General features: G+C 58.8%; 1 protein-coding gene across 6 annotated transcripts in view; it reads right to left on the reverse strand.

Annotated features, from left to right (window-relative positions):
* AHNAK (AHNAK nucleoprotein) overlaps positions 1–15,048 on the reverse strand; it is a 36,471-nt gene that overhangs the window by 18,931 nt on the left and 2,492 nt on the right. For 2 of the 6 annotated variants that reach the window (XM_045485561.1, XM_045485555.1), the window contains exons 1-4: positions 7,677–8,649; positions 1,239–1,338; positions 774–930; positions 209–396 (exon numbers count right to left, since the gene is read on the reverse strand). In XM_045485561.1, coding sequence (XP_045341517.1) covers positions 209–396; positions 774–930; positions 1,239–1,338; positions 7,677–7,753 — 522 coding nt within the window. In that variant the 5' untranslated portion in view covers positions 7,754–8,649. Of the gene's footprint in view, positions 1–208; positions 397–773; positions 931–1,238; positions 1,339–2,576; positions 2,596–7,676; positions 8,650–10,716; positions 10,737–11,664; positions 11,831–15,048 lie in introns of those variants that run through there. The other 4 variants (XM_045485558.1, XM_045485559.1, XM_045485560.1 and 1 more) reach the window with 4 other exon arrangements.

The following is a 15,048-nucleotide window of genomic DNA, read 5'->3' on the forward strand; positions in this document are numbered from 1 at the left end:
TGACGGGAGACTTTCAGAGCAACATCAGCCGCACACCAGACACAAACAGGAACACACAGACTGGCTCATCAGAGAACGCACAAGAGAGAGAGCAGGGAAAGTAACCACAAGAGAGGTCCGGCAGGCAGGCACAAGGCTCAGGAAGTGGCCAGCAGGTCGGCATGGCCAGGGGGAACTCGGGGCGCAGAAAAGCCGCCGAGGCACTCACCAGAACCACCTCGGAGCTTCGGGAGCTGAAGACTTCGTGGGTCCAGGTCTGGCCAGGCTCAGGGGAGCGGTCGCCCTTGCGGTGAAGCTTCAGGCCCACTGTGTGGTGCCCCATGGTGTTCAGCAGCTGGGTCACCTCGCCTGATTGCAGGTTGTCAAAGTAGATGGTGGCACCCACAATCTGGTCCCCTGAGCAGGGAGGAGCAAGAAGCTGGTGAGACCCCCACCCAGGGTCTCAGGGAAACAGCACACAACCACCACGCACTGGGCCCTCGAACTGACTTAATTTAACGCATGTCCGACCACCATAATACACGTTGCACAGATGAAGAAACTGAGGCTTAGGGAGGCCAACTAATTGGTCCGAAGTGAGAGAGCTCGTGAGCAGTGGAGTGAGGACTAGGGACTACGTCTCCACCGCCCTACATCACCGCCTGCCCCAATGGGGGCAGAGGAGGGCAGGGCTCGGGTACCGACCATCCTGATGCCACTGGGACTGTGCCCTTCCGTCCGCCACCCTCCTCCACCCCACTCCAGCACCCAGCCCGCACCCTGAGGTGACTCACCCTCCTTGACCACCCCAGTGCGGGCCGCAGGGGAGTTCTGCATCACCTCCTGCACAAAGACGCCGTCGTCCCTCTGGGCAATGGTCAGCCCATGGGAGCCGCTGCCCTGCCAGTTGGGCAGCAACAGCTCCCGGGTCGTCTCCTCCTCCTTCTCCATCTGGGGTGAGGTAAGGAAATGGGGCTCAGGACAAGTGGGGGCTCAGGGGGTATGAGGAGATGAGAAAGCCAAAGATCTCTGGTGCTGTGAGCTCCCAGGGAGTGAAGCAGCGTCTCCGAGGGGCCCGTGGCCACTGTGGAATGTTCCCAAGGCACCGCAGAGGATACAGAAAGTGCACACTGGTGGCAACCGACCTCGGGAGGTAACCAACCCCTCATCCCTTCCACCCAGGGCCCTGCCTCCCATGCCACACAGGGTCCCTCCCCTCCCCTGCCCATCCTCTCCATCACACCCTCCCTCCCGCGGACCTTTTGCAGGACTGAGTTCAGGAGCGGATGCCTTGCCAGGAGCCCGCCCCTCCTTCCTGTCTTCTCAGTCTCTCGTCGTCGGGAATCTCGGTCACAGGGCCTAGGGAAAAGCCGACAAGGACACTCGCCCTCAACAACTGGCTTGCTCGGCACCCCGACCGTAAGAGATGGTGGAGTGTTCTGCTCTCTGGGCCAGACCAAAACCTTAACCTTCCCCACTGTCATCATTCCATTCCTACGTGACTCTCCAGCCTGGGATCACAGAGAGCGGGGTTAGGGGAGGCCAGACTTAGCTATCAACCCTGGCTCTGCATCTTTCCCAGCTGTGTGTGTGACCCTGGCCAAGTCACTCAACTTCCCTGAACGTCCATTTCCTCATCTGTGAAAATGGAGACGATATAGGATCTCCCGGAGGGCTGGAGGAGAGAGAGCGCGTGTGTGAAAAGTTCTGGTGCACACCAGCTCCACGATACACACCGTCCTCAGTGGGTTCTTTAGAACAGCCCCAGGAGGGAAATGTTACCGTCCCCATTTTATAGATGGAGAGACTGAGATTGCGGGGGGGAGGGGGGAGGGCAGTGCGCCCGGAGTCCACAGCGAGAGCACCACTCTGCTTGGGCTCTGAGTCCGCAACTCTCTCCCCTACACCGCATCGGGTCTGCAGCGGTCACCCCTTCTCGGGGCCTCCAGCACTGGGGGCCAGTGGCGGCCCTGAAAACAGCCACAGTGGTGCCCTCCTTCCCCTGTGACAGTGACACTGGCTCACCCGGTCTAACCCAGTCCTTAGGACCAGGGGAACCCTCACCAGCTGGGAGTTCCAGGCACAGCAGCTGAGAAAAAAGAAACCCCAACCCCCCTGGAGCCAGCCCACGCCCGAGAGGCCTGAATACAGCTAAGCCACCTCGGGGACACGGTGAGTCAGGGCTCACCTGGTTGCCCACACCGGGCCCTGAGCCAGGGCCCCATAGGTGCGGGCACTCAGGAGCAAAGATGCCCTCTGGCCACAGGATGAGCTGTCAGCTGCAGAGGTGCCCTGGGAAGACACGAGGCGGGCCTCTGGATACAGCCATGGCCCACAGCCACCCACACAGAATGGTGGTGAAAGCGTCACCCCGAAGCATGGTCTGTGAAACCAAGTTGGGGATGCTAAAAACCACTCAGAGCCTCACCCAAAGCCCCACCCCGAAGCTGTTTACATTCAGGAATTAGTCAACCAGTCGATAAATACACGCATACTGATAGCGTCTTGTAAGTGCAACACTGTACCAGACACGGCAGAGAAGACCAGCAAGGGACGGACAGCAGAGCCCTGCGCTCCACGCCGCATTAGATCGTTACCTAACTTCCCTCGCAGCTCCTCGCCACGTTCACTGAATGCGCTCCGTGTGCCAGATGGGGAGATTTAAAAGACTCAGTTCCTGTCCCGGATATAAATTATGAGCAAGGTGCTCTGGGTGGGACCCATTTAGCCTCAGAATGTTCCAGAAGGTTTATGAGCCTTCTCAGGGATTGGGGGATGGAATATAAAAGGAAAGAAAAGGGCAAAGCAAACCTATAATTTGCCAGCTTTCTTTTTTTTTTTAATATTTATTTTTGAGAGAGAGAGAGAGAGAGACAGAGACAGAGCGTGAGTGGGGGAGGGGCAGAGAGAGAGGAAGAGACAGAATCTGAAGCAGGCTCCAGGCTCCGAGCTGTCAGCACAGAGCCCGACGCGGGGCTCAAACTCACGAACCGTGAGATCATGACCTGAGCCGAAGTCGGATGCCTGGCCGACTGAGCCACCCAGGCACCCCTTTACCAGCTTTCTTGAAAGTGTTAGAGTTTGCCTCTGAGAACGGGATTGTGTCTCTTGGAAACTCCTGGGCACTTAGCAGTTGTGGTGTCAGGCAGATCACAGCACGGCGGGGGGGGGGGGGGGGGGGGGGGTAGACAGCCACAGAGACCCCAGTCCTCCACCCCCTGAACTCATACAGGCAGTATTTATGACACGGGTGCTGCCTAGGAGGCGAGCAGAGCCACTGACAGTGAGTGGCCTGTGGGCACAGGTGTGAGCTGGGGAATCACCATCCCTCCGGAGGAGCAGAAATGCCAAACAGAGGAGCCACCACAGGAAGTCACGCGGAACAGCGAAGCTGCAACTTAAAGGTGCCTTCGCCCAGCGGCCAGCCCCAGGAAGCCAGCCCTGCAGACAGGGAGCTAGGCAGGGCAGGGATGGAAAAGGCTTCCAGCCTGAGGGCTTCTCCGACCTCTGAAGCCACCAACCACCTTAGCACCCCGTTCTTCCTCCTCGAGCAGGGCCCCTTTTCTCTGCCCAGCATCCTGGTCCTGAGCCAGCAGCCAGCGAAGGGGGGGAACACGAGCCAACTCACCCTCGCCCACAGCTCAGCCCCACCCTCCCTCCTTCCCCAGTGAGTCACTGGGGCCGCAACAGCTCCAGACATGCAAAGGGTCACGCCTAAAACCAGACAGACAAAGTGCTTCGTTGGCCAGACCCCTGGGTGACAGAGGGGCCGGGGCTCCAGTGGAGACAGGCCAGGTGTCCCCAGAAGCACAGCTCAGAGGCTCAGGAGGGACCGGCTAATGCACCTCAGGCCTGGCGGCTAATGAGGGGAGAGAGCCATCTCGAAGGTGAAGCCTCCACAGCCCGTGAGAACAGGAGACGCTTGGACCCAGGGCTGCAGGCTGGCCCTGGCAGGGCACCCACTGACTACCCAGGCTCAGGGCTCTCCTTCTGGCACAGCCAGGACCAGCACCCTCCCCTCCCACCTGCCCTGGCCCATTCAGGTGGCTGGACATAGGGATGCTAGTGTGGGATTCGAGACCACGGTAGTAAGGGTCTGTTTTTTGCATTTGAGTCCCTGCTCCCAGTCTCTCCCACACCCCTGGAGCTTGTACCAAGCCCAGATAGATGGTCCCTTCTTTTCCCACACAAGTCAGGCAACGCCAGGCTTCCCCTGGGGCGCTGAGGGCCCTGCCCTGCGGTTACCCAAAGGAGGGTCTTTGGAACTTTGGGAAATTCTGCACATTCAGCAGAGATTCCTAAGTCTTTGGAGCTGGAAGACATCTGAAAGCCATGCTGTCAACATGGTAGCTGCCTTAATTTAAATTATATTTAAATTAATTTAAACTAAGGGGAGCCTGGGTGGCCCAGTCAGTTAAGTGTCCAACTCTCACGGTTTGTGAGATCGAGCCCTGCATCGGACTCTGTGCTCACAGCTTGGGATTCTCTCTCTCTCTCTCTCTGTTCCTCCCCCACACTCTCTCTCCCTCTCTCTCTCCCTCAAAAATAAAAAAATAAACGTTGAAAAAATTAATTTGGGTGCCTGGGTGGCTCCGTCGGTTAAGAGTGCGACTTCGGCTCGGGTCATGATCCCAAGGTTTGTGGGTTCGAGCCCCGCATTGGGCTCTGTGCTGACAGCTCAGAGCCTAGAGCCTGCTTTCAGATTCTATGTCTCCCTCTCTCTCTGTCCCTCCCCTGCTCGTGCTCTGTCTCTGTCTCTCTCTCTCTCTCAAAATAAATTAACATTAAAAATGTATTTTAACACTATATGCTAATTAATTTGGATGTAAATTTAAAAAGTAACATAAAAATATTTTAATAAAATAAAATAATTAAACTAAATTAAAATTTTAGCTCATTGCTTGCAATAGTCACGTTTCAAGAGCTCAACAACCACACAAGGGTCACCACCACGTTAGACAGGGCAGATGTGGAACACTTCCGGCACCGCCGGAAGTCCTGTGGGACAGCACCGTCTGGTATTTACAGATGGGGAAGGCGAGGTCCAGAGAGGTGAGAACGGGAGAGTGTTGGGGCCCCAGGACCCCCCATCTGCCAGCTCCCTACCCCGAGGCCCACCTGACACTGGCTTACAGTATCCTTCGTGATGGGAGGGACTGGAGTGGAGACCCGCTAAGGCAGTGGACTGCTTGGAAGTCAGAGAGAGATAAGTCTGCTCCATCTGTAAGGCTGAGAGATCATATATCTAAGGCTGCAGGGACACACACACCATGACGCGGGCCAGAAGCAGCGAGAGAAGAATGAGGCTGTCCTGTCAATTCAAAACTGCAAAGAGGATGTGCAGCACCTCTGTGGATTGGGGACAAGACCCTGGCAGATCCAGGTAGCGGACTCCATGCCCAGGGCAGAGGGTCTCTGCAGGGGTGACATCCAGAGGAGCGTCCTTCCCCCACTGCCCTTAGGGAACAGAGCCTCTTCCTCCCAAGAGCCAGCATGAAGTCAGCTGGGGGTGGGGGGGGGGGGGTAGTCCAGCCTAATTGCTGCTATAGCCAAAAACAGCCTTGCCACCGGCGTCAATGTCAAGATGACAGGAACCATAAGACACACACTCCCCAAGATAGGTCCATGGGCCCCGATGCCTCCATGCACCAAACCTGAAGACAAGATGCACACCGGAAGGAGTGCAAGTTTGAGTATCTGTGCCCCAAAGGATGGACACCGGCGGTGGCGCTCCCACCCACTGTGGGGAGGACGCCAAGAGCAGTGGACCTTCTAGCCAGCCCAGCGGCATGCGCATTAGCGATCAGATGCACCATACACACAAGGCAGGGAGAGCCATTCCCCAAGCTACGAAGAACAGAACGAAATGACTCACACCCAAGGTAGAGACCTCTACCAGAGGGAAAGTCCCAAACACTGAAAATAGGATGAGGGGGTAGGATATGCGACGAAAAAAGAGACACACCCGGGGGGGGGGGGGGGGGCGATCTACGCTCCTAAACACTAAGCAGTCAAGAGGAAGAAAAAGCTCCGCGTAGAGCAAAAACCCCAACAGAGCAGGGGAAAGAGAATTCTCCAGAGCTCCTGGGGTGTGCCAGGTTCCGTGCTGTGGTTCCACGCCTGGGGTCTCATTCGATCCCAGTCACGGCCCTGTGTGATTAATAATTAATTGTCCTGGTTTTAGAGACGCAGCAACAGGTCCCCAGAGGTAAAATGACTGCCCCAAGGATAAGCTAGAGTTGAGATGCAAGTCTGGGTTTCTAGAACTCTGTGACTCCAAAGCAAACGGTCTTTAGCGAGGCGGAGGGATGGAGGGCACAAAAAAATACACACACAGGATGAGAAACCACAGAGAAAGATGCACGACAGAGATACACAGAAAACAGAGACCTGGGCTGGAGGAGGAGGGCCAGAGAGACGCCCCCAAGAAGATGGAGAGGCCTCTATGCACATCTAGAGGGTGCGAGGGGCATTACCCTCAAGAGAGGGAGGGACTGAGATTACTGGAGGGGACCCAGAGACCCAGGGAGCAGCGGGAGATTCGCCCAGACAGCAGTGACACCTTTCAGGTGGCTTTCAAGGGCCAGAAGCATAGGAGGGAGGGCAAGAGGCCACCAGCCTCCTTTGCCCACACACCGGCCACCTCCTGGCCAACAGCTTGGGGACAGCAAACTCAGATGGGCAGAGACCCAGGCATCCTACAGCCCAGGATCTGAGGGGCCTTTTGGTTCCGGGGCTCATTGAGGCCATGTCCCTACAAGTCAGCAATCCTGAGCTACACAGATCCAGCCCACCTGTAGACTCTCCCGGGCCCCAGCAAGCGAAGGCCAAGAGAATCGTCCCCTCTGGGGCTTGGGCAGCCTAAGACCCACTCTAGAGAAAGGCACCAGTAAGGCAAGGCAAATATTTTCACTCACTGGGAACAGACACAACAGGCAGACCCTCATCCCAGAGGCACAAGGACAAACGGGTGGCATCTCTTCCAGGGCCCAAGCCTCCAAATGAGCCTCCGTGTATGCAGTTGCCACGTATGGAGAGACATTCCGAGAAAAACGAGGGCACGCACACAGCACGTGTGCACACAGACGCTCATCAGCCCTGTTCTCCACCCTTCGCAGCCCTGAGCGGGGCCACAACCCCTGCCTTCACCCTCTCCCCGCAGACACCTGGTCTGGGAAGCCCCCGGCCCTGCCCATCATGGAGGGCACCTACACCTGTTACCCCGGTGCCCGGGAGTCTGTGTCTCCCTCTATGTGTGTGCCCCTGCCCATCTCCTTGCTCCCTTGCTCTCTGGGCCACTAGCCCAGCCCACGACTCCCACCAAGGAGGAAGTTCCTCCAACCTCATCACTCGAGCCCTCTCCTCCCTGTCAGCCCCTCACCACCATGGGGAGTTTTCTGCACCTCCACGTCCAGGGAATCCCCACTCCTACCCCACCAGCCAGCTGCCCACTGGCTTCCCCCATGACACCTTTCTCCACTTCTCTCCTGGCCATCGGTGAGCTGCTTCCTCCCACCCACCCCCCAACTCCCCAGCGAGCTCCAAGTTCTCACTTTCAGCGGGGAGGGAGATTCCCTCTTCCTCCCCTGACCCAGAGGGACTCTCCTTCTCCTTGTGACGGGCCTGGGGCCAGGAGCACATTATCCAGCCCAAGTGCCCGCACCTGGCCACACAGCCAGGAAAGAGAGAGCCTTTACCCAGGACCGCTGGGACGAAGACACCAACTCCAAGGGTGGCACCCTCCACGGGGCAGGGGTGGTGAAGAACAGTCCATCTCCCCCTGGGGGAAGGTTACAGCCGGGAGGGCGCAGAAACTCCCCGACCACAGGCGAGCTCTCCGCCCAGCGGTCAGGCCACGCTAGTGCAGGGGCGCAGGGCCAGGACAGTCGGTTGGCTCTGCAGCCAAAGAGCCGCCCCCCATCCCAGCCAGGACACGAAGCCGGGATCAGCTCCAGGCACTTCCCCTTCCCCTAGAACCTCCGCTCTGGCCCCCAGGGACAGGGCAGGATGCCCCTCCCTGACCAGCCATGTGCAGTGCCTCGTCCGGCATCACTCAGCCTTACTCCCAGAGGTATCCTCACTCTCCCGGGGGCCTCTGGATGCAAACTCCAGGGCCCAGAACCTGTCCAGGATGGAGAAACTGACTCCAGTGCTTATCTGCAGCCCCTCCAGCCCCTATGAAACCTCCACTACCCGGGCAGAGTCCCACTGCTGTCCCCTGCCCTAAAAGTCCCACAGGCAAGCAAAGCGACACATCCAGGGCCACCATGCATAGCCAGAGGGCCATCTGCTCACAGGTAATAACACACACCTCCCCACTATGACATTAGTGGTCACCGGGACTCAAGGCCACAGTGAAACCTCCATGCTTGGGACGCAAGACCTCCAGCTACAACAGCCCAGCAGTCTCATAGGCGGGAAGTGAGGCCAGGGTGAGGAAGAGGGGCTCTCTCAAAACTCCTGTGTGCATACTCATTCCTGCTAAGCCCCACTGTGGCCCATCCATGCAGCCCCCACGCCAGGCATGGAAGAAACCAACCTTGCTCCGGAAGGCCTGGGAGCCCAGCAGGGATGGGCAGAGACCAGGGACATGCCAGCTCCCCAGGGGGCCTGGATGAAGCCCATGGGGGACAAAGAAACAGCAAAAGGCCCTAGACATTGGCCCCCACCCGACTGAAACCAGCACATTCTAAACCCTCCCTAGCAGCCGCCTGCCTTCCTTTCCTCGCGTGCACAGGGCATGCACAGGCTTACCACCTCCAGGGAGAGAAACCTGGGGGCGCGGGGGCGGGGGGCGGGGGGGGGGGGGGGAACAGGGAGAGCCAGCAGTGGGAGGGTTCCCATGAAGAGTAGGATTAGCTCTCCTGGTATGCCTCTGTCTGTCCCCCAGGCGGTTCCCAAGTTCTGAGGAAGGTTAGTGACCACACCCCAGAGCCCCACACACCCCTCCGCCCCCACAGCTTTGCCCCAACCTCTCAAACCAGCTGCTCAGGCTCTGGGTAGCATGCTCCACCAGGGCCTGCCAGCCAATTCCGAGCTGAGCCAAGGAATCCAGCCTGGCAATGCCTGGGCACCTCCACCCAGGGCCTCCCTGTTCAGGTGATCCCGGAGACCCCCATACCATTCCCTGCCCTTGTCTGCTGCTGGCCTTCCCCCACCCCCTCCCATCTCCACGAGTCTCCCATGGTTTACTCTCTCTTGTCCCACCCTGGGCCCTGGACCTGTAGCCTCAGGACCCTGAACCAAGTCCGGCTGGTACGAGTCCTCAGCTCTGTGGGGTTAGCTCTTCAAGGAACTGCCCAGACCAGGACCGTGAGCCACTGCTAAGGGCTTCCATGCCAGCAGCACTAAGCCCCGCATGACTTACGTGGCTCCCTATGTGTCCTTGTTCAATGACCAGTGTCTCTGCATATAATCTCCTAAGGACAAGACTTTACAGAGGGGCTTAGAACACCCCTGATCCCCATTTCGAACCCTGCAGACCCTGTGTCCTCTGCTAGCCCAGTTTTCAAGATCCCAAGTCCTCTCCTACCCCGCCCCACCCCCACCTCCTTCCAACCACAGCTCACAGCTCAGAGCAAGGAGGTGCCCCCTAAGCCTGGGGTGCCCTTCTGCTCCCCACTCTGCACACTCTGCCTACCAACGGCTGGCCTAACCCATCAATCCCTTTGGGCCAAGTAGAAGAAAGCTTCCCCATTCAGCTTCGGAAAGGAAGTGAGGGCCACACCCAGCTCCAGGGATTTCCCTCCTGGGGGGCAGCGGAGAGAGGAAAATGAAAGCGGACCCTGCTCCCCCAGTTTTGAGGCAGCATAGGTGTGGAGGCCTGAAAATGCCTTCCAAGGCATCTTCAATCTCTTCCTCTTTCCCGCCCCCCCACTCCCGTGCCTTCACCTGTCACTACAGCCCCACACTGTCACTACGCCTCACAACATCAACCCAGCCCCTACCAGTGCGGGGCAGTGCAAGGAAGGGCAGGTGAACCCTGTCATCGGAGGCTGGATTCTAAAGAAGGAACTGTTTCAAAACCAATTATTGGGAGCCCAGCGCTGTGCTGGGGACACAGAGGTAAATATCGTAGTCCTTCTTCCTCCAAAACGCCAGGTCATTCTCTAAGGACCCCACTGCCATGGGATGATCCCACCCTGCCTTTCCACAAATCCACTACACAGAGCAGGGCTCTCAGCGGCCACCGCGCAAACTCCCTCGGGGCACCTCACCACCACCCCTCTGCAGCCACACCCAGTGAAAGGCGAGAGCACACACACCACGCACACAATTCTCCGTGGCCACGTTGTGGGTGCAGGCGCCCAACTAGAGCCCTGAGTTGCCCCCTCTGCCCACTCGGCTCCCCTCCCACGCAAGGGGGGCCCAGCCAGGCCTGCTCCGACCCCACGTGTCCCACGCGGCCAGCTCCGCCCAGGGCTGCGCCCCCACATCCCCGGCCCTGGCACTGCAGGGGGCGCCCAGCCCAGCCAAGGGAGGGCCAGGCCCTCACACACTGCACACCCTCTCCCTGCATGGGAAAGCCTTATATAACACCGCTCTCCGAACACACCCTAAGCACTCAGCCTTTCCAACTCCGTGGCAGGACCTCGTCCCCCAACCCTCTCTCCCAAGAGCGCACCGCTGGAGTGGAGGGTCCAGAGAGCGCAGCGGAGCCCTCCTCCTACGCGGGGCCCCGCTCCTGCCCCCATCTCCCACACACAGCCCCTTCCCCTCCTCCCCTTTGCCCCTCACCACTCCTCCCCGAGTTCTGGTTTGAATTAGTCAGCGGCTCCAACCACCACATTCCTCAGGCTGCTGGCGCCGAGCCAGGCGCTGGGGCGGGGGCCAGCCCGCCCCGACGAGTTTGGGAGTGGGGTGGGGGAGAGCGCACCGCCCCCGAAGGGGAAGGGGCGGTCCCGAGGGCCGGGCCGCCACACCGCCCCCCCCTCCCCGCCCACCCCAGTGCTGGAATCTCCCTAATTACGCCCCCCACCCCCACTCCCACCCTTCCCGCCGGGGGGCGCGCTGCAAACGTCCAGGCAGCGCCGCCCCGGAGGAAGCAGGGAGTCTTCTGGAGCCGGGAACGCGGAGCGGCCAGACTAGGGCGGGGCAGCTGGAGGGGGGCTGAGAAAGGGAGAGGCCGGTGGTACAGAACTGGGTGGGGCCGGGAGGACTCCGGACGCGAAGTTAGAGGCGGAGGTGTGGGGAGCGGGGAGGGACAGCGGAGGGGGCGCGGGAGCGCGGGGGCTCCGGGAGGGGCCAAGGGGCCGCGGCGGCGACCTCGGAAACTTCTCCAGTAAACACGGAATAGGAGCTACAGCAGTGCGCTGAGCCACCGCCCCAAAGAGAAGGAGGGGATGGGACAGGGGCCCCCGGACCAGGAACAGGGCTCCCTGCCGGGCAGGAGAACTAACAATCAGCCCTCGAGAGAAATAAGGACTGGAGCAAAGCGCGCTTCGGAGCGATTTTCCAACTTTGCCCAACTTGCGCCCCACCTCCGGAGGCAGAGTTCGGCTCCCAGGGCGCGACGCGACGCGTCGCCTGCCCGCGCGACCCGGGGCTGCCTAGCTTGCTCCACGCCGTTTGAATCCTCGCAGCGCGCCTGGCCCAAGAGCGCGGCCCAAACCCTGCAGCCCACCTCCCCTCGCGCGTTCGCGGAGTCCTGTTCCCGCGGCGCCGCGGTGCGCCCCGTGCCCCTACCTGCGCGCTCAGCCCCAGGGCACAGCCATAGCCCGCGCGGGGCCCCAGGTCGCGGTGCTGCGGCTGCTGCAGGCGGCGAGTCCCGGTCGGGGCGGGTCCGGCAGGGCGGGCGGTGCAGTCCCCGCGGCGGAGCTGCTCCGAGTGGCCGGGCCCCCGCGCGCGGAGGCGGCTCTTGTAACTCCGGCTCCGGCGGGCGGGTCTGCCCCGAGCAGTGGGGAGAGGGCGGGGCCGGGCGGGGCCGGACTGGGGCTGGGACTGGCGAGCGGGGGCCGACCCTGCAAGGACCCGGGAGCGGGCTGCCGGGTGGGGGTGGGGGGGGCCACTGGGGGTCGCAGGGACGTGGGGGCGCCGCACGCCCGAGGGGCTGCCTTATCCTGCCCCCATCTAGTGCCCCCGTCCCTGGCGCGTGCCTGGATCTACCCCCAACGTATGCAGTGTGTGGTCTCCTCGGCCAGAAACTCCTCGAAGCTCCCCAAGGCTCATCCTCCCAGCTAGAACCGCGAATCAGCTCATTTTGCGGGAGCGGCTGGGGGGCTTGGGTGATTCGGCCGCGACCTCCAGCCTGGCGCGGACCTTTTGAGTTTTCTCTCAACCCAGGAACCTACACTTCAAATTCCAGGCCCCTGTCTCCTCCTCACTTAGTTCCTGAGCTCCAGGCAGCCGCGCCCATTTCTCGCCTCGCCCCTTTCGGAGGGCCCCCAGCCCCTCCCCCCACAAAGCCGGTCTGAAGACGCTGGCCCCACCCCTGGAGTTAGGGTGCCCACGTGGAGTCACCAGGGCCCCACGCACCACGGTGCTGCTCCGGCCGCTGCAGCGACATGGGGGTCAGGCCGGCAGCCTCCCCCCCCTCCCCCCCCCCTTCTGCAGACTCCTTGCAGGCCGGAGCGCCCGCCTTTCCTCTACCTACCATTTCTTATCCGAGTCCCTCCCCCACCTCCCCACTTGGAAGGACGCTGTTTCCAGATTTACTGCGATTTCCCACAGCCACTTCTAACTCCATGAGATTTTATTAACCGCTTAATGATGGGGTGCAGGGGGGCCTTCTGGCGCTACGCAGTCCCCTTCCACCTCCCGTTCTCTTCTCCCCCCGACGACTCCTCTTATCCTTCCTCCTAGGCGGCCACCCACTACCCGCATCGAGGAAGCTTTTCTTCCTTCCCGAATGCTGAGGAAGGGAGACCCCAGGCTGGGGGGTCCAGGAGAAGACCTGGCTCCAGGCAGGAGCTCCCTCCTCGCTGCAAGATCATGAGTGGGCTAGGGCTGAGACCTGCGGTCCTGTCCTCTGAAATGGCAAACATGTTTACAGGCTAAAAATACCCAGCAGCCAACTCTGCTGCCAGCCCTGGGGGCTGTGTCCCAGGTCCAGTTACCAGCACAGGGTACAGGCCGTGGGGGAGGGAAGACATAGCAAAGGAGCCATAGCTGTGCAGACTCATACAATGGACACGGAAAGGTGGAGACACATGTGTAGACATTCAGACAGGCATCGACATGCAAAGACAGACAGACAAAGCAGAGACTGGGGCACTAGCATTCTCTCTATGTCTCTGTGTCTATGTCTACTGTCTCTAACTTGCTCGTGTGTGCAAGAACGTTCTCTCTCTCTCTCTCTCACTCACACACACACACACACACATACACACACGTAGATAGGGACTCAAACCCATGGCAGAGGCAGTCCCACCACACACATCACAAACACAGCCATAGACCCAGGATTTCTAAAGAAGCACCCTCTCCATTTTGTTCTGTACACCTTCCCTAGAACCTGCCTTATTTAAATGTTTGTTTATTCTTGAGAGAGTGTGAGCGGGGGAGGGGCAGAGAGAGGGGGCAGAGGATCAGAATCCGGCTCTGCGCTGACAGCCGGGAGCCCTATGAATGGGGCTGTGGAACTCACAAACCCTGAGATCATGACCTGAGCCAAAGAGGGAGGCTCAACCGACTGAGCCACCCAGGCGCCCCCCCAACCTGCCTTATTAAAAAAAAAGGGGGGGGGGGTGCCTAGGTGGCTCAGTTGGTAGGCGTCGGACTTCAGCTCAGATCATGATGTCACGGTTTGTGAGTTTGAGCCCCGAATCCTGCATCGGGCTCTGTGCTGACAGCTCAGAGCCTGGAGCCTGCTTTGGATTCTGTGTCTCCCTCTCTCTCTGCCCCATCCCTATTCATGCTCTGTCTCTCTGTGTCTTAAAAAACAAATAAAACATTAAAAAAAAAATTTTTAAGTTTATATATATATATATATACACACACACACACACACACACACACACACACACAAACATACATATGTATATATGTATACAAACTTTTCAAGTTTGGGATGCTTTTAAAACACAAAAACCAAAAGCTACTATATTTCCCTTACCAATGGCTTTTAATTCATATTTCATTTTCAGAAACATCTATTCGGCTTTTCAAAAACGGACCAAGAATACAGATAAAGTAGCCCGTAACGCTCCAAGTCAGAAAATCCTTGTTGACATTTTTTAAATAAAATCAATGCCTCCATCTGGTGAAGAATGTAAACAATACAGAAAGGTAGGACAATAAAAAGTAAACATCTCCTTCCTCCCCTCCTCAGGCCCTCTCCCCAAAAGTAACCACTGCTAACAGTGTACCAAAGGATATCTAACTTTATGAAATGAATCATCTGGTTCCTTGAAAGTGCAAGTTTTCCCAGGACATATTTTTTTAAAAAAATGTTAATGTTTATTTTTGAGAGAGAGAGACAGAGTGTGAGTGGGGGAGGGGCAGAGAGAGAGGGAGACACAGAATCAGAAACAGGCTCCAGGCTCTGAGCTGTCAGCACAGAGCCCATTGCCGGGCTCAACCTCACAGACTGTGAGATCATGACCGAGTCGAAGTCGGACGTCCAACCGGCCAACCGACTGAGCCATCCAAGCGCCCCTTCCCAGGACATACCTAAATGGGAGTGGATTTACCTAGGTTTTCAGAAGGATAGCTCGGATGATTTGCCACAAAGACACAAGGGATCTGCAGAAGGGCTCTGGGAGTTTGGAGGGAGGGGCTGGAGCAGGAAAGGAACAGTGGGGGAAGGTTGCGGGTGTTGTGCCCTCACTACAGCCTGGGCTCCGTCAGCCCCCCAGGAGTGAAAGAGCAGAGGCTAGTGTCCTGGGCTCCGGGCCAACTTATCTGCTGCATTGTTTGTTCTGGCCACCCTCTTGGTCAACAGAGAAGAAGGCAGGAGGGGCTGGGTTTGGAGCAGCTATAGAGCAGGGGTTACTGTCCAGGTACTTCATTCAGAGGTAAGAGTGTCAAGATCCCTGGTCCTGGGGACTGGCTGTTGCCCCACTCCAAGCAGGAGTGTAGAGAATGGGGTAACCCAGACCCTTGCCCCGTACAAAGCCACGATCGTGCCTG

This window comes from Leopardus geoffroyi, chromosome D1 (assembly GCF_018350155.1).
Source record: "Leopardus geoffroyi isolate Oge1 chromosome D1, O.geoffroyi_Oge1_pat1.0, whole genome shotgun sequence".
Lineage (NCBI taxonomy): Eukaryota > Metazoa > Chordata > Mammalia > Carnivora > Felidae > Leopardus > Leopardus geoffroyi.